This window comes from Rousettus aegyptiacus, unplaced genomic scaffold (assembly GCF_014176215.1).
Source record: "Rousettus aegyptiacus isolate mRouAeg1 unplaced genomic scaffold, mRouAeg1.p scaffold_m13_p_3, whole genome shotgun sequence".
NCBI classification, from domain to species: domain Eukaryota; kingdom Metazoa; phylum Chordata; class Mammalia; order Chiroptera; family Pteropodidae; genus Rousettus; species Rousettus aegyptiacus.
The window spans coordinates 147,718,962-147,737,081 of NW_023416306.1; the positions used below are offsets into that span (position 1 = coordinate 147,718,962).

At 51.5% G+C, this 18,120-nt stretch overlaps 1 protein-coding gene across 3 annotated transcripts in view; it reads left to right on the forward strand.

The window, feature by feature from the left end:
- Positions 1 to 18,120, forward strand: part of PLEKHH1 (pleckstrin homology, MyTH4 and FERM domain containing H1) — a 49,559-nt gene that overhangs the window by 23,690 nt on the left and 7,749 nt on the right. For all 3 annotated transcript variants that reach the window (XM_016131316.2, XM_036239203.1, XM_016131317.2), the window contains 18 exons: positions 1,774 to 1,857; positions 3,339 to 3,420; positions 3,506 to 4,266; positions 7,218 to 7,296; positions 7,926 to 8,017; positions 9,529 to 9,679; positions 9,869 to 10,011; positions 10,500 to 10,610; positions 11,519 to 11,605; positions 11,964 to 12,125; positions 13,092 to 13,172; positions 13,539 to 13,721; positions 14,110 to 14,218; positions 15,026 to 15,138; positions 15,746 to 15,922; positions 16,258 to 16,355; positions 16,783 to 16,960; positions 17,489 to 17,644. In XM_016131316.2, the coding sequence (XP_015986802.2) occupies positions 1,774 to 1,857; positions 3,339 to 3,420; positions 3,506 to 4,266; positions 7,218 to 7,296; positions 7,926 to 8,017; positions 9,529 to 9,679; positions 9,869 to 10,011; positions 10,500 to 10,610; positions 11,519 to 11,605; positions 11,964 to 12,125; positions 13,092 to 13,172; positions 13,539 to 13,721; positions 14,110 to 14,218; positions 15,026 to 15,138; positions 15,746 to 15,922; positions 16,258 to 16,355; positions 16,783 to 16,960; positions 17,489 to 17,644 (2,847 nt within the window). The remainder of the gene's footprint in view (positions 1 to 1,773; positions 1,858 to 3,338; positions 3,421 to 3,505; positions 4,267 to 7,217; positions 7,297 to 7,925; positions 8,018 to 9,528; positions 9,680 to 9,868; positions 10,012 to 10,499; positions 10,611 to 11,518; positions 11,606 to 11,963; positions 12,126 to 13,091; positions 13,173 to 13,538; positions 13,722 to 14,109; positions 14,219 to 15,025; positions 15,139 to 15,745; positions 15,923 to 16,257; positions 16,356 to 16,782; positions 16,961 to 17,488; positions 17,645 to 18,120) is intronic.

Here is an 18,120-nt window from a genome sequence, read left to right on the forward strand (position 1 = left end):
GGAACTGACAGAGGCAGCCAGTAAACGTAACGGGCCTCAGTTCCCACAGCCACATAAAGAGGGTGTCAGACCGTGTCAGGGGTCGGCAAACTCTTTTTATGAAGGGCCAAATGGTACGTATTTTTGGCTTTGTGGTCTCTGTTGTCTCTACTCACCTCTGCTGTCGCAGCGTGAAAACAGCCCTTGACAATACATAAATGAATATGGGTGGCTGTGTGCCAGTACAACTTAATTTCCAAAAATAGATGGGGAGAAAAAACTGGGTGGAAGGCTGGATTCGGCTTATGGGCCAGTTTGCAAACCTCTGAACTCGATAACCTTAAGATCTTTCCAGCTGTGAAATACTGAGTCTCACCTTTTCACGTTGCCATCTCATTTCCAAGACACCCTTGTTTGGAGCTTATGTCTGTCATTTTACAATTAGGAGGCAGTTTTTCCCTCGAGGTGTAACCGAAGTTGTTATTGTGGGTCTCTGTAAACTTCTCCACTCCAGAATATGCCCAGGTCTCCATGCTTTATAGATAGGGAACTTGTATTTATTGCAGAATTGGTTGATTACCTGCACCTCTGGCACTGTGCTGTGCACTTTCACACCTCATCTTCACAGTGACCCAGAAGGGAGGTGTATCTTCCCCATTCTAGAGATGACCACACAGGCCCAGAGGGTTAGGTGTCATGCCCGGCGTCCCACAGTAGATAAGCCTCAGAGGCAGAATCAAAGCCCCAAAGCCTGCATTTCTTGCTATCCCAAAGAGCTATTGTTTAGATACAAATCTCACTTTTCAATCCTACTTTTTTATTATTTTAAAGAAATTGCTGCACTCAGATGCCAGTTTAGCTTTATTTTCTGTTAGTTATTTTGTTTGTTTTTTACTGTAAAGGTCATACATGCTTATAGTAAAAAATACAAAAAGACCAGAATGTATAAAATGACATTTTTCCTCTATCCCCAAGCCTTAATTTCCACTCCTCACTGTCAGCCACTGTTCATTGGGAATGTTTACTTGTGTATTAAATCACAGCGTTCCATTTTCATGATGTTTATTTAGCCAAGCCCTTATTTGTGGACATTTTGGTGATTTCCAGTTTTGCGTTTTTTGTTTTTATTGCTTTATCAAATTGCAACTAATGATTTCTGTGCAGTGGGTTTATTAGTTCATTTAAAATGTCGACAAATATTATCAAATTGTTCCCCAAAAAGGCTTTGCCAATTTCTGTCACAGTGGTTGTTTTCCAACACTCTTGAAAATTTGAGATAATATCAGACTTTTAAACGTTAAGCGTTAGTCTGGTGGAGGAAAATGATGTCTCATTTTTAATCAGCATTCTTTAAATTATGATTGCTGTTAAACAGATTTTCATGGGTCTCTTTCTCTTTCTTTTTCTGTTGACTTCCTGTTCATATCCTTTGCATGTATTTTTTGTAGTGTTCATTTCAAATTAGCCCTTTGTATGATGTCATCATTTGTGTTGCAAATCATCCCCCAGTTGGTCTTTTGATTTTGTTTAAGGCATCTTTTTTTTTTTTTTTTGTCAGATAGGAATTTATAGTGATAATCTAGATTTATTATTCTTTTCCTTCATGGCTTCTTGGAATTTGCATTATGCTTAGGAAGGCTTTTCCTCCTTTAAGAATATTTTTAAAATTAATAAATGAATTTCTTTTTTTCTATCAGGCCACCCCATCCAGTCACCTTCCGGGGCTTCCCACCTCCAGTTATTCACTAAAGCATTGATTGATGTGATTAGCTAAAGGCTCTCTCTTTCTTGCAGAAGCAGATGAGAGCTGAGGAAGCAAAAATTGTTCAAGAAAAAGCTGCAAAGATCAAGGAATGGGTGACACTCAAGTTAGCAGAGGTGAGTCATACTCTCTCCGTGGGAAGCCCGAAACGGACAGTGTGCGGCGGGGGGGGGGGGGGGGGGGGGGCGCGGATTGCCTCCATCCCTCAGCATTTTCCGGCCTCCTTCTGTGGGAGAGGTCTTGACGGCCTTCATTTGTGAACCACTGACCCTTCATTCAGCTGAGAGGCTTTGCTTCCCTTTTCCCCGCTTTTGTCCCGGTTGGGTTTCCCTAGAGCTCCTGATTTGGGGCTCCATTTAAGTTTGAGAGAAGGAATGAGCCTGACAGTCTTTCCCATCCACTCTCCACTTTCTTCTCTGTCCTCTCCGTTCTTTTTTAACGTTTTAAAAATATACATAACATATACCATTTTAGCTGCGTTTTAAGTGTACAGTTTAGTAACATTAAGTACTTTCACAACCATCACTGTTATTTCCAAAACATTTTGTCACCCCAGATAGACGCTTAGTACCCATTAAACACTAACTCCCACTCTCTTCCCCCGGCCCCTGACAACCTCTCTTCTACTTTGCACCACTGTTCATTCATGTTCATAGTGCAACACTTGCTACACTTCGTTTAGGAAACTCGGGACTTGAAGGTACAGTGCTACCGGTGGAAAAAAAAAAACAGAAAACAACCTCTTTCTAAACACAAGGAGAGGGAATTGAAGTTTGGAAGAGGATGCGCATTCGTCTTTTCTTCCTCTTTCCTGACACAAGTGGCTCACACCTGCAGGGAGTTGTTGGCTTATTTTGCCTCCCATCCTCTTCTGCAGACGTACATCTCAGGTCACCTGTTAGACTACAAGTCCTTGGGGACAGAGCCAATGCCTCTATATTGATCAGCCCTGACCCCTTGCTAAAAGCTGTGTTGGATTTCGTTTAAAAGAAAATGCAGCAACCACGAGAATGGATCTCGTAGACATGACATTGATGAGAAGAAGCCAGATGCAGAAGGACATACTGTATGAGTCCATTTATATCAAGTTCAGAAATGAGCGCAACTCAACCAATGAGCGTAGGGATTCATACGTAGATGGTAAAACTCAGAAAGCAAAGGAGTGAGTCTGATAAACTTAGAAGAGCAGTCACCTCTGTGGGGAGGGAGGCAGGGAGGGAGGTGTGATTGGGAAGGGGCAGGTTCGGGGTTGTTGGGAGTGCTGGCAAATTTCTTAACCAAGGTGGTGGTCACATGAGGATTCATTTCAGCATCATTTGTTAAGCTGGTCACTGCTGTGGTGTATAGTTTTCTGTGTATGTGTTATATTTCACAATTTTAAAAAGCTTAAAAATAGCTAGAAATAAAAGTTCAGGGCTGCTAAATGGGATTCTATGTCAACTCAAATTCGTTAACACAGAGGGAGAGAGGGGATCAGGGTCAGTACATGTGCTTTTTTGAAGATTTGATCTTAAAAAGGGATTTTAATTTGATTTTGAATTATATGTCTAAACCTGTAAGCCGAATATTCTAAATCTTCCTTTTTCTTCTTGCCTAGCTTGAGATAGAAAATCAGCACCTGAAAAGCTGTAATCAGCACCTGGTAGAGCAGGTGGGAGCCCTTCAAGATGCTCTAGAAGGTAAATGAGTAAGCGTGGGGCGGGGGGCACGTGTGGGGCTATATTGAGGGAGCTCTCAATATGCTTGTTTTTGCCCTAACCATAGCGCTTCAGATGGCACCTCCAGGGAAGCTGCTGGTGGCCCCCCAAGAAGCCGCAGGGCAGGATTCTGTTTCTTCAAGGCCAAGAGCACAGCCGATGGGGCGGAACAGTGGTCCTCATGCCCAGGGTGCCCTGAAGGCAGCTCTGCCTGCACCTTCTCAGGGTTCTCTGCAGAGCAAGGACTCTGCCCCTAAAGCGGGAAGCTCCTTGGAGGAGTCCAGCTCCATCATGGTCCGTCCTGGGGAAATATCAGAGGCCAAGACCCTGCCACCTCGTCTGGGGAGAGAGGGTGCTCCCAGCCAGCTGTGCGTGAAGACTCACAGCCCCAGACATCGTTTGGCTTCCTGGGATGAGGGCCTGGTCACTGCTGAGGGAGGAACGCTCCCTGGGACAAAGACCTCTGTCAGGGAAGGTGGCCCTGGCTGCAGCCTGACCCTGCCAAAGGTGCGGGCTCCCAGCACCCCCCGGGACAGTGTCCAGCTGGCCAAGCGGCACCACAGCCAGCCCCAGGTGGGGCCTGGGCACTTCAACCACGTCGTAAGCATTGAGATTGGGACCCTCTCAACCCTCGGCCCCTCCGGCCTTCCTAAGGTGGAGGCCCGAGTTGAGGTCCGGGAGGAACCAGAGAAGATGGAGATGGAGGAACCACCCCTAGCCTGGAGGAAGGAGGAAAGAGAGAACCCGAAGGTGCCTGGAGCTGAGCTGGAGGAAGTGGATTTGGGGAGCAAACCACCCACACCCCCCCTGCATCGTTTTCCATCCTGGGTAAGAGTCTGCCTGGGGGCCGGGCAGAGGATGTGACCGCTCGTGGAACACAGCCGCACACTGAGCATGAGACAAGGCTGTCCTCTTCGCGGTACCTCTGGGTGGTGGGTTGCACCAAACCTGCCCAGACCACCCAACCGGCGAAGGGCAGAGCCAGGATTTGGAATGGATGGATGGCGGCTGGCTGTCATCCTGAGCGGGCACTCGCCGTGTGCACACAGCAAGCTGGATGCTGCGTGCACATTTTCTTCTTTAGTCTTCATGACTCTGAGGAGGTGCAGTGTGCTGGCTGGCTAAGAGCACAGGTCCCAGAACCAAACCACTGGGGTCGAACTGCCAACTCTGTGACCTGGGGCAAGTCACTAAACCTCAGTGCCTTGATTTCCCTATCAGTGAAATGGGGATAGTAGTACCTTTTTTACAGGGTGACCGTGTAACAAGTACTTGCAGTAGGAAGTGGCATGTGAGTGTTGGCTATTATTATTTTCAAGCCTTAGCTTCCTTACTTGTACCATTGGATAAAGTGCCATGCCGTCTGGTAAAACTGCTTCCGAATCAATGAACTGGGGTGAGGATACTGATGAAATAAGACCAGCCGTGCATTAATCTTTGTAGAGCTGGATAATGGATACACGAAGTCATTCTTTAGTCTCTTCTTTCCACTTTTGTGTCTATTTGACATTTTCCATGATAAAAAGTTAAAAAGAAGAGCAGGATGGGTGGGCATTAATAAGGTTGCACAGGTCCGTGGTGAGGGTAAGATGAGATAACGGAAGTCCAATGCTTGGCACGGAGTCTGCCACAGGGCAGGACTTTTTGCCCGTGCAAGGAGTTTGGTGCTGTTTTGCTTTACAGAATAGGAAACTCCTGTCCCCACAGACTTAGGTAATTGCTCAGGGTCACATAGTACATAGTAAGGGGCCAGGCTTTAAATAAAGGCTCGGCTATCCCCAGAGCCCAGCTCTAACTCTCCAGCTGTGTCCTGCCTCTTAGGGGACATCAGAGAGTCGCTGGCAACCTCTTGTGTGGTCTGACCCCTGGATGTTGCTGTGGCGTGAGGCCATGCTGCGTGGGACACATGAGTGTCAGGCTCCTGGCAGCACAAGGAATAGGGTGCGGGGGGTGGCATCACCCTGTACCTCTGCCTGGGATGCCCAGCTTTTCAGCAGCATCCTGCAGGGGCTTCTTCTGAAATGCTGTTAGTCCGGGAAGCCTCACCACCAGGCTCACGGGCCACGTCCTTATCAGTGATTGCTACAAGGGGAACCTGGATGACCTGAGTGCACAGCCACACCTGGGGGTGGAGGGCTAGGAAGTCCCCCAAGGCCAGCTGGTCTTCAGGCCATAGGTTGGTGGCCTGTTCCTGAAGCCCCAGAGTCATGGGAGGGCCACAGTGTGCTGCCACTGGAGAGGGGTAAGGGCGGAGGTGGGGACAGGCAGACAAAGGGCACAGGGACAGGTGGGGCAAAGATGGAGAGGTTTTGAAAACCCGAAGGGCCAGCTGAGTTGGAATGTCAGAACCATCCCCCTCTTGTTCATTGTCTTGTAAATACAAGTAAATGCTCTGGAACCCTAGAGCAGAGGTGGGCAGTGAGGGAGCACTCCACGGGGACTGAGCAAGAGGGCTCAGCTCCTTCTGGCCCCTGAGACAGGATCTCTCCTGTTGGCTTAGGAGGCCATGGTGGAAGCCACAAAGCCCAGCCTTTCTTAGGTGGGACCAACTGGGCAGTAACTATGGGGAAAAGATCAAGACTGCACATTCCAAGGATATTTCTCCGTTGGAGGGAGTCAGATATACTTAGTTGCCCATTTAGAGTTTGCAGAGCCCTTTTTCTGTTGATCTTCAAAATAACCTTAGATGAGTTAGGCCTCAGAATTCCACTACCACTTCTGTCAATAACAATCTCTTTTGTGCCTAATTTTACTACTCGGACCCAATTTCTCTGCCTCAGGTAAGCACAGGAATTCCCTGCCCCACGTCAGTGCCCTTGGTGGGACATTCTCACCTCCCCCAATGTCTCTGACCTTCTCTGCTTGCGCTTATCTCAGGATCTCATCCCGGCCCCTCCCTATCTCTCCCAGGTGCCTCAGCCCGTGGACTGCCCTGAGCCGGGCTGACCTTCTCTGGTCCTTGTGACTCACCAGTCACCTGAGGGGGCCTTTGTTGTCCCTTTATCTTGAGTGGAGAGAAGAGATATGGAAAAGCATAGGTGGGGCCTGTGGGTTGTTTGGGAGCCTTCAAAGCATTAGAAAAGCTCCTCAGGCCTGAGGCGGGCCTGCTTCAGAGCCCAGGGGCACAGAGGGTTGAGGGCGAGGGAAGGGTTGAGGGCGGGCAGACCCCATCGATGTGTCTTGTGCAGTTGGGTTCTCTTGCCTAAGTGAGCTAAATGGACTTTGTAGGTTGGACCAAAGCCTAACCATGATGTCATGTTATCACTGTAGGAAAAAATAATGCGTCCCAGCTTCCAAACAACTGGCTTACAAAAGGGCACACCGTCAGCATGGGCTCTGCCCTCCTTAGCAACACCCCACGTATGGTGGGTGAGGGCCTGAGACCCAAGAGCTGTAAAATGGGTAAGATTCAGAGAAACAGGTCACCAACCCCTCTCCCATGCGCTTCCTTGCCCCAAGGGAAAGGCGGTGTCTGGCAGGGAGTGAATATCTGTCAGCACTGATTATAGTACAGGTGTCGAACTTTTACATTAATAATTTCATTTGATTCTCACAATAGCCGGAGAGTTATTACCCTCATTTTAGAGCTGAGGAAAATTAGGCCCAGAAACAATGTAACTTGTCTAAGACTCTCCCCGCCTCCCCTGCCAGTAAGTAGCCGAGCTGGTTGTGGACGCAGGTGTGCCTGCCAACAGAGCCATGCTTTTCCTCCACACCCCAGGAGGGGCCCGGGTGGCCACAGTGCTGGGCGCTGACCTTCCTGGGACTTTTCATTCCAGGAGAGCCGGATCTATGCGGTAGCCATGTCAGGCATGCGTCTCTCGGATGTATCTCCCAGAAGTAATGTCACCTGCTGCGGTGAGCTCCAAAGTGGGGTGCCCATGGTAGGCAGGTTGGGTGTGTGGGGGAAGAGAGGACTCTGAGCAACGCCCAGGGCTGGGGTCACCTGGCACCCCATTCCCTCCCCCTACAGGTGAGGTTCAGGTGAAATTACATAGCTAGGGCTACTTAGGAGAGAAGAGGAAGCTGTGCAGGTTTAATGTATCACCTGCTGGGTGGGTGTGGCCTTGAATAGGATTGAAGCCAACTGCAGAGCTGGAAAGGACTTTAGAGTAGGGGTGCTCCAGCCCAGGCTCCCACCTGCACTGGCTTCCTTCTGCAGTGCAAGGGCTGTGGGTGGGAGGAGCCCCCAGTGCCTTGATTTAGATGAGCTCCCTGAAGGAGCCCCATCCCCACCCACTGGCTCCTAAGTTACCAGCCAGCCACAGAATCCCACAGTGATGCAAGAGCTCCTAGTGCATGGTTGGTAATTGCCTTGGCAAGAGTGGGCCCCCATCCTGAGATCTGTCACCTGGTCTGTCACCCAGAGTGCTGTTTCAGGGAGTGCTGTGTGCGGCTTTCCTCCTTGGCTCTGCTGCCCCCACACACCTTTCTGGGCTATAGCACTTGAGTTCATCTCATCTCATCCCTCTTCCTTGCCCCGCCAGGTTCAAGGCCTCCAGCCCTTGTGTCCCCTGGGCCTTTCTCTGGCCTTGTCTACAAGAACGGCACTGCGCCTGTCTACACAGCCCTGAAGGGGGTAAGAAGCTGCTAACCGAGGAGGGGGTGTCCCCATTCAGAGAGGCTTCTTGTCTATGCAGTGGCTGGAGTAGGGCTCCGGGGTCAGGCTTCTACACACACATGACTCGGGGAAGGGAGCTCAGCTCGCCTCATGTCATTTTATCTTTATCATTGATCTTTATTAGGTTTTTATTAGAAAAATTCTGTGTTTACAAAAATTTGAATCACTGTGATTTTGGGCAAAGTAAAAAGTTAAAGGTTAAACCTATGCCTTCTCCACCTGTCTGCCCTATCTCGTCACATGTGTGACCCGGAGGGCAGTGGGGCTCCTTCCAGAATTTTTTATGTGTTCAAACATATACTCCCATAACATCACTACATTTTTAAAACGAAAATCAGATGTAACTGCAACATGATACCTACATGATGTTTCAACATGATCTTGTCTCCTTTTATTATTATTTTTTGAAATCATACTTCTTAAAACTTTTTATAAATGATTAAAAAGCCAAACGTGAAGTTCTTCTTACATTGATTTTCCCTAATCCCTACCCCCAGAGGCAACTGTCATTAATGGTTTAGTGTTTATGTTGTAAGGTCCTGTGCTGCCTCTCCAAACGCGTTACAAATATTCTGTCTGTCCCGTGCGCACACACACAAAGGGGATCACGTTATACACGTCATTCTGCCCCTCGCTTGTTCGCCCAACCACGTGCCAGGTTACCTGCTGCACCTCCACATACAGCTCTGCCTCCCCTTTTAGGGCTGTCCTGTACTGTACCCTTCAGTGTGGATGCCCCATAACTACCTTAACCTGTCCCCTACTAATTGACAGTTTAGGTCACGTCTCTGTTTTGCTCGAAAATAAATGGTGCGAGGAACATTGTGCAAATATATCTCTGTGCATACGTGTGTGTGTGTGTGTGTGTGTGTGTGTGTGTAGGACAGAGTTCTAGAGGTGGACTTTGTGGGCAAATGATATGCATGTTTTAAATTTTGACAGGTAGTGCCAAATTATCTTTCAAGAAAAACTTTATCACACTACAGAGTACCCTCTTCCCCACAATTTCACCAACATTGGGATAATCAGTCTTTTAAAATGTCTATTAATTGAAACGATCTCTCTTTTCATTATCCCCACACCTTTTTTAAAATTTAATACTTTCCCCCTACACATTTTGAAAGCTCTTGTCTCACACCTGGCCTGCGGCGTGGTTTTCTGGCCCCCAGTGACAGGAAGTTGAGGTCACAGTGTGCAGGTGTTCACCTGGGATGAGGCAGCTCCCTCGGGGACCACAGAGGATGATGTGAAGGGAGCGAGGCCCAAAGAGGATTAGGACTGAAGACACAGGAGTACTGTCCAGAAGGGTTAGTCATCTGTTGGGTGCCCCAGCCAGGTGATGGCGTTGGTGAGCCCCAGACAGGCTGTGCAGGCCGCACCCTGGGCACCTGGAGCCAGAGCGTCAGTGCAGGCAGGGTAGGGCTGGTTTCGCAGCCTGAGCTGCAGTGGCAAGGGGGCCTGTCTTGCAGAGAGCCACACAGATCAGCACCGTGCCCTTCGTGGATGAGTCCTCTGGGTCTGATGACGACTGCAGCTCTCAGGCGAGTTTCCGAACTTCAGTCCCCTGCCCTGAGCCCAGGAAGACCAGTGGACTGGGCAGTCCCCGGGCCATCAAGAGAGGTACAGAGAAGGGGAGCAAAAGGGGTGCAGGGCAACAAAAGGCCCCTCACCTCCTCCCATGGGTAGTCAGACATAGGGGTTGCTGCTTGATCTCTGCCCACGACCCTCAGCTCCAGACTTGGGGGTTCCAGGTGGGTGCAGAGCTGGGGGAGGTGTGGGACCTGGGCCTTGACTCCTCCCCTTGGCCAGGTGTCTCCATGTCCTCGCTGAGCTCCGAGGGCGACTACGCCATCCCGCCGGATGCCTGCTCCCTGGACAGTGACTACTCAGAGCCTGAGCACAAGCTGCAGCGCACCTCGTCCTACTCCACAGACGGGCTGGGCCTGGGTGGGGTGAGCTGGGGGCTGGGGCTGGCGGTGGGCAGGGGGAGTTGCCTGCCTAGCGCCCTCGCCCTCGGAGCAAGACTTGGAGAGCAGCAGTGAGAGGAGGGACCCGTGGGATTGGCGACGGGATGGACGGAGCCACGAGGCTGCCGCTGATGTGAGGCCGTGGGCTGGGGAGTGTGCGGGGGTGGAGTCGGGCGCATGCCGGCCTCCCTTATTCAGCCTGTTCTGCCATGTCTTCATGGTCAAGTGTATTCCCCAGTCAGTAGGATGCTTCCACAGCAGGACCACCCATGCTTTATTCAGTCCTCTCTAAACTTTTAGCAGGGCGTGGTGCCCTGAAAATACACATAGTAAGTACTTAGTAATTATTTTTCTAATCAATGACAAAGCAGTGACTCAGATGGGCCATTTCGACCTGTGTGACGTCCAGGAACCTCAGTGATTCTCCCCTTCTGTCCACCCCTCTTCTCTCCTATACCCTTCCACCCCTGCAGGAGTCATTGGAGAAGTCGGGCTACCTGCTGAAAATGGGGAGCCGAGTGAAGACGTGGAAGAGGCGCTGGTTCGTCCTGCAACAGGGACAGATTCTGTACTACAAGTCCCCGGTGAGGCCCTCCTCCCCTAGGACTGTAGTCGAAAGAACCCTACCCCAGACCCAGGACTGTGTGAGTGGGGCTAGGCTGGACGAGGGGCAGCGTGGCCCGGGCCAGAGGCCAAAGCTCTGGCAAGTGAGGAGAGGCAGCCTGGCTAGGCAGCCGAGGCTTTGAGCCACACACAGACCATGAGCCTGGTCACTGGTTCTCAGTAAAATCAGGCGCTGAGCAGGCAAAGGCAGCTCTGGATGAGCTGCCTCAGAAATTCCTATCTTCAGAAGCCGAGTTCTTTTGCCTTGTCCCATAAAAGAATGGCTCTAGCAGGCAAACCCATTGCCTCCTCTACTTCCTTCCTACACTGTTTGGAACTAGGGAGCCTTGGATGTTGGGACCTAGTTTGACAAGCCTTCCCTGGATAACCAGTATGTGTTCTAAAAAGGGCACAGAGGACTCTAGTTGGTTGGTAGCAGCTGTCTCAGATACCTCGTTAAGGATTCTGGGCCTGTATCACTCCATACGCAGGCATACTCTGATTGATAAGTGATACCTGTGGTGGCACTGGAAATGGTAACAGTGATAGATGTGCCTGATATGTATGCCGCTTATTTGCCACACTTGGTATAAAAGACGCAGTGGAAAGAATTTAAGGGCTTTATAGCTGAGTAGTAACCTGGTGGCTTCTGGCCCGATTTTAAAGTCTCAGTCTATACTTTTGAGGCCCAGGATGCAGGACCCATGTCTCTAGTCATTGCTCCATTTTCGCTAGAACCAGGATCCAGAATAAATTATTCATCATACCATAGCTCAGGAAAGCTTGGGAATCACTTTCCCTTTTGCCTATGGCCTGGAGTAAGATCCGAGAGGAAATATGTGCTGTGGGAAGGCTCTAACCTCTTTCCTTCCCTTTCCTTTCTTTACAGAGTGATGTCATCCGGAAACCTCAAGGTCAAGTGGAACTGAACTCCCGTTGCCAAATCGTTCGAGGAGAGGGCGCACAGACATTCCAGGTGAGCATGGTCCTGGCAGCTAAAATTTCAGACAGAAGAGGTGCTGGGTTTGGATATGGCTATGATGGAGACAGAGTTGGGGCAAAATGGACATATGTGAAAGATATTACATCAACGTTTGGGCGTGATCCTAATTTGTGAGTACAAGGAAGGGAGAGGAGGGAGAATGTGAGAGAGAGAGTGAAGGTAGAAGAGACAGGGAGAACAAGGTGAGGTGGGAAAGGAGGGAGAGAGTAGCAGGATAGGAAGGAAGAAGGCCCGCTGTGCTCAGAGATTTGTGTCACCTCAGAGCCAAGTTTCTATTATTCAACCCTCCCATCTCCCAACCCCCGGTCCCCAATCCCTCACTCCTCCACAGCTCATCTCTGAGAAGAAAACCTATTACCTGACAGCCGATTCACCTAACCTGCTGGAGGAGTGGATCCGAGCTCTCCAGAGCCTACTGAAGGTCCAAGCCACTGGGCCTCCAGTCCTGCCGCAGGGTGGCACCAAGCCCACTGTGAGAGGCTGGCTGACCAAGGTATGGTGGGGCTGGCAGGGGAGGAATGTGGGCGTCCTGAGAGTCAGAGGAGGCAGGAACAGGAGTGCCAAGGGCCAGCGGGTCCCCTCCTTATGCATAACTCCTTTTCCTTTCTCCAGTAATTTTCTCCTAGGGATTAGCTAGTTGGCCTCACAGGTGATGATGAATGATTCCCTGGAAATGGGGAGCAGGGTTGCTAGAACAACAGGTATTCTCAAGACAGAGGAAGGAAAGGCATGTCCTGTACCCATTTTGAGGTCATTAGGGGTTTCTCCCCATCCCCACCTGTACCCACCAGTATGAATAGTGGGAAGCTACAACCTAGGCGAGGTAGGTGTGGCCACTCAGAGACTTATAATAATATCCCAGGCTTGCCCTAAGGACATTTTAGTTAGGACTCCTTATTGCAAGGAGCAGAGAAGCACATGTTAACTCCAAGAAAAAAGAAGTTAACAAGTAAGAACGTTAACTAGGCCCGAACACCATCAGGGAGCAAGCCGCTTTCAGGAGGAAGCTGTGTTCTCCAGAGCGCTCTCCCTCGCCTCCGCGTCCCCTTCAGTCTCTTCACATCAGGCTCCTCCGCCTGTGCAGTTGCTGTTCCCTCATGATTTACACTCGCCTGCCATGGCCCTTCCCGCCCTCTCAGCATCCTGTCAACTCTAGCCTCTGCCGACTAGCAAGTTCTTCCCGTGTTCCCATTCCCGGGACAGGGTTTCTGGTTGGCCTGGTTAATCTGTTAATGGCAGGTCACACAGGGTGGATGGGGTATCGCGTGGTCTACACCATGGCCCCTTACTGTAAAGGGGCTGGTTCCGTGAGAAGGGAGTCTGGGTGGCATCTCCACTAAGGACCTGGGCTTGACCAAGGGTTTTAAGATCTGCCTCCCTATGCCTCCTCTTTACCAGTCCTGGATTTATTTCTGGGGTCACCCGGTTCTAGTAATGCTGGTTCATTTCCGTCTTACAGGTAAAGCATGGCCACTCCAAGCTGGTCTGGTGTGCTCTCATTGGGAGGACCTTCTACTACTATCGGAGCCATGAGGACAAGGTACTTCCCTGCCTCCCGACAGCACATGCTCTCTCTTCCCCCAGCCCCCATTTCTGTGGCTCCATGTCCTTATGGAAGGCCCTAGCTCTACCCTCTACCCAACCTAACCCCATAGCAAGTACAAAGCCAGTTGGTTTGGCCACCTCCAGAGTACATGACCAGTGTACACAGCCCACAGACCGCCTGTAGGGTCTGTCTGCACTTCTCCAAGCAGCCTCAGCCAAGGAGCTGTCATCTCCCCTGCCCATCCTGTCGTCATCTGTCCCCGTCCTCGATTCCTAACCCTCCAGGGGCTGAGGGTTCAGAAAGAGGAGACTCCCCTGGCCCCTGCTAGCTCTCCTATTCACGGAAAGCTCATGTCTGCAGCGACCGCTGGGCCACCTGCCTGTGCGGGACGCGCGCATAGAGGAAGTAGATCGATCCTGTGACTCAGACGAGGACTACGAGGCCGGGGGAACCCGGCCGTTGCTTTCCTCCCACTGCACACTGGTGATCCACCCTCCAGTGCACAGCCCCACCTACCTCCTCATCGGCACCAAGCATGAAAAGGTAAGGGAGGGGCCCCCGTGGCCAAACTTGGACCTGTGATTCTCATCTTCCCTTCTCTCTTTCCCCTGAGCTTCCCCAGATTCACATTTATTTCGCTCCTAGACATATTGGCAACTAGTATCCCGACTGGAGCATTTCTTATATTGAATTCACTCCCACTCCCAGTGGCCAACATCTTTTCACTGGGACCATGACATAGAACCACAAGCTTAGAAACCTGGGTTCATGTTCACCTGATCCTGAATATTTCCTCCTAGAGATTGGTATCCTTGACTTGTGCTAGCCAACCCAGCTGAACCCCACGCTGGGGTTGGCCCCTTCAAGGAAACCTCCTAGGACCTCTTGCCTCCATTCTTCCCACGCCAGACAGCTTTCTATCCCCTTCCAGGACACGTGGCTTTACCACCTCACGGTGGCTGCAGGTGGCAGCAGTGCCAAGGTGGGCACTGCCTATGAGCAGCTCATTGGAAAACTGATGGACGGTGAGGGAGACCCAGGTAAGGCGAGAGTGGCCATCTTGGCCAGGGTTGGAGAGCGGTGGCTGGGTAATTGTTGGTCAGGTACCCAAAGAAAGCACTCCTGTACCCCGAAGCTGTTTCAAAACTATCTAAGCCACAAAATGACATTCCTATCCCAAACTGCAGGGCCCCTATCTCTGGTGAAGATACAGAGTTAACAACTCTCTTTAGGAGTGTATATCTGGGAAGCAGACTTTCCAATGACCTGGGTCAATGTTTTACTTTGTTCAGCTCGCAGCTTTGCTGGCTGGACAGAGGGTTGAGGAAAGGAGGTAGCTGGTTAATCTATAGTTAGAGTTTGTTAATCAATAAGTAAAGCCTATATTGGGATCAGGCTAACCTGAGCCTGGGGTGTTTGGGGTATTTATTTTGCTGCTGATTCTTAGGACCCTGAGGCACTAACAGTACACACACCACACACAGGCCTTTCCTGCTGCTCCGTGGCGGATTTCAGGCCGATCGATACACGCCTCTCCTTCCAAACCCAACACGGCAGGGAGGGGGCCCTGCACACACAAGCTTGCATTCAGCTGCCCACACCTCGCACACTCAGCCCCTTTGCAGACCTGCTAGCAAAGCAGCGGCCGCCTCCCTTAAGCCACGCTGTGAGTGTACTAAATGCAGTGCACAACTTCATACCCCACACTCTGGACGTAAACCCAGCACAACCCACGTGTCCCAGTTAAACCCTTGTCTTCCCTGCAGATCAAAGTGGGGTGGGGGTGGGAGGTGAGTTCCCTCATTGGTGGTAACTGCTGCTGTCCTCCGGTGCTGTGCTTTGGGCAGATTCCCCGCTCTGGAAACACCCCATGCTGTGCTACAGCAAAGACGGGCTGTACACATCCCTCACCACCCTGCCCTCCGAGGCCCTGCAGACAGAGGCCCTCAAGCTCTTCAAGGTAAAGTGGGAGCAGAGCCTAGGAGTGCCGATTCGCAGGGGTCTGCACCACATGCCCAGGCTCAGCCCCAAGCAGTTCTGCCCACGGTGGTGATCCTCAGGCAGAGGAGAGCCGTGCCATTAGTCCTTGTTAGCGGGGAGCCTACCAAGGGGTCTGAAGAGGAAGGGGAAGAGTCCCACAGGGTCCCCACCACTTCCTGTGTGCCAGGGAGGCCGGAAGCTCTGGGATTTAGTCTGTGAGCTGCGGAAGCCCCAGTGAAACCTCCCCCCTTGAGTTGCTCCCTTCGTCTGTAGGGATCAGCAGGAAAGGCAGGTTTATGTTGCTTCTGGACCTGAGAGATTCTAAGCTCTTTCAGAATGTTCTTTGTGCCCATCTGAATATTCCATCTTTTTAAAAAATGAATATGTCTTATGTAATAGAAACATTTAAAGAAAGAAAAATCCTATCCAAAGTAGCCTTTTCAGCAAGTATAGATGCCCTCAAGCAGTGACAATGTCCTTTTTAGTAAAGGCTGCCTGCGTGAACTAGAGTGTCCCTTGAGCCCCAGGGGGCTCACAGAGGATGCTAATCAAGGGGCTGTTGGGCTGCCGTGTCATTTCCCTGCCAGTCCTGCCAGCTCTTCATCAACGTGCCTGTGGAAGCTGCCTCTGTGGACTACCACGTGTCTCTGGCCCAGACGGCCCTACAGGTCTGCCTGGTTCACCCTGAGCTGCAGAGTGAGATCTACTGCCAACTCATGAAGCAGACCAGCTGCCGCCCGCCTCAGAAGTACTCCCTCATGCAGGTGGGCATCTCCGGGCGGAACAGCTGACGGGAGGTGGGGAGTGTGGAAGGAGGCGACTGTGCAGGTGTCCTCTGAGCCTGGTAAGTGGGTAGCGTCAGCGCTCAAAGGTTCCTCAGCACAGCTGTCCTCGCTGTCTCTCTTCTGGATGTCCGTGTACAGTCAGACTATGTGACCATTATTCTGGACAAAGCCTGACCAAGTTGGCTGTCCCAGTACGCAGAGGTTGGAGGCTCTGGTCTGGAGAGAGTGCCGAAGGCTCTGTAGCTCAGGACTGTGAGGGCTGGCGGTGATGCAGATGCAGTACTCACTCGTGCCACGTGGCCTGTTCCCTTCAGGGCTGGCAGCTCCTGGCTCTGTGTGCCCCACTTTTCCTGCCTCAGCACCACTTCCTCTGGTATGTCAAACAGCAGCTCCAACGCCATGCGGATCCCAGGTGAGTGAGTGGCATTTCCTCTGCCCCTGTAACACTCCTGACTGTGGTGTGGTTTCAGAGGGATGCAGGGGAGACAGGGATGGATCAGCTCGCCCCACCCTCTGAAATCTGCTCGGTGGTTGTGGACACAGCACCCATCGCTGTATATACAGACGTGCACCTGGAGATCTGGGCATGCCTGCGCTTCTCTGCACACCAGTCCACGTGTGCACAATTGTTTGGTGGGGGCTCATGTGAAGCTACATTGTCCCAGGTTATTCCCAAATTTTCATTCTCTGTCATCATGTTCATGACATACCCAGGCCAGTCTTCAGGGCTTTGCTCACAGCCTGCCCCAGCTTGCAGACTTGGTCCTGGCCCGGCCTGGGTGGAGGGCCAGGGTGTCAATGTGGCAGGGAGGAGTACATTTTCTAGTGTTCCTTTTTAGAAATGAAACTGGCCAGTACGCCACCTACTGCCAGCGGGCAGTGGAGCGGACCCTGCAGACGGGGGAGCGGGAAGCCAGGCCCTCGCGCATGGAAGTGGTGTCCATCCTGCTGCGGAACCCCTTCCACCACTCCTTGCCCTTCAGCATTCCCGTGCACTTCGCCAATGGGACCTACCAGGTGAGGAGGTGGGTGTGCACCCTGTCCTGGGTCTTCTCATATCACCACCCCCAAGAATACCTTAGGGCCAGGTAAGGTGCTAAGCATCCTTAAGTCTGGCAGATTCTTAATCGGCTAACCAGCAAAAGGGCAGGCCTGGGCTTGGGGGTGGAGCGGGATGGTCAGTGCTGGCGTGGAGGGAGAAAGGAGCTTGTATTGCAAAAGCACCCCACTATTTGATGTCCTGGAAGTAGATCCTTTGAATCCATTGTATGAACAGGGAAGCTGAGACACTGACCAAGAAAGTGACATGAGTGGGACTCAGGAGAAACAGAGCTTATGTCCAATTCCAGTTTCCAGTGGGCAAGCTCATCCGTTAAGCATGTACCCTCTGCGTGTGAATATGGAATGGAGTATGTCTCTGGCTCTTGCATTCAGTCCTGCCCTTTTCAGCCAAACCTGTCTACCTTCCAGACGCAGACTCCTCCACTGGCCCTAGTGAGCCCCTCTCAGGAAGCCCCTCCTGGGACTAACACCCTTCCCCTGCAGGTGGTCGGTTTTGATGGCTCCTCCACAGTTGATGAGTTCCTCCAGCAGCTGAACCAGGAGACAGGCATGAGAAAGTCATCCCATTCTGGCTTTGCCCTCTTCACGGACGATCCTTCCGGCAGGGACCTGGAACACTGCCTGCAGGGGAGTGTCAAGGTGCTGTCCTCCCTGCTAAGCCATATGAGCCCCTCCTGAGCCATTGCTGGGCCTTGGGGTTTTGATGGTGGGGAACAAGCCTCGCTGGCAGGTACCTGACTGTTCTGCAGCCTGTTTGGTGCTGAGCCCAACGTGCCTTCAGGCCAGCATTTCTGTGCCATCCTAAAATGTACCGATACAGGCAGAGAAAAGTTGTGTCCTTGTCCCTGGAGAGATCTCTGTATCCTTCCCTGCCTGGAGTAGCTATGCAGCACCCAGGGGCAAAGCTGCTTGTCAGCTGGTGTAGAAAGGACAGGGAGGCATGTCTCAGCAGCAGCCCCAAGCAACACACGGGCGGACCACTGTATGCTGAGACCCACAGGATGCCGTGTGTACACTGGCACCTCACTCTAACCCTGTCTGCCAGGGCCTGTGTTATGCTCAACCACATTCAAAGGAGGTAGATCTTTATGGTACTTCTGTATTAAAGGCCCTTA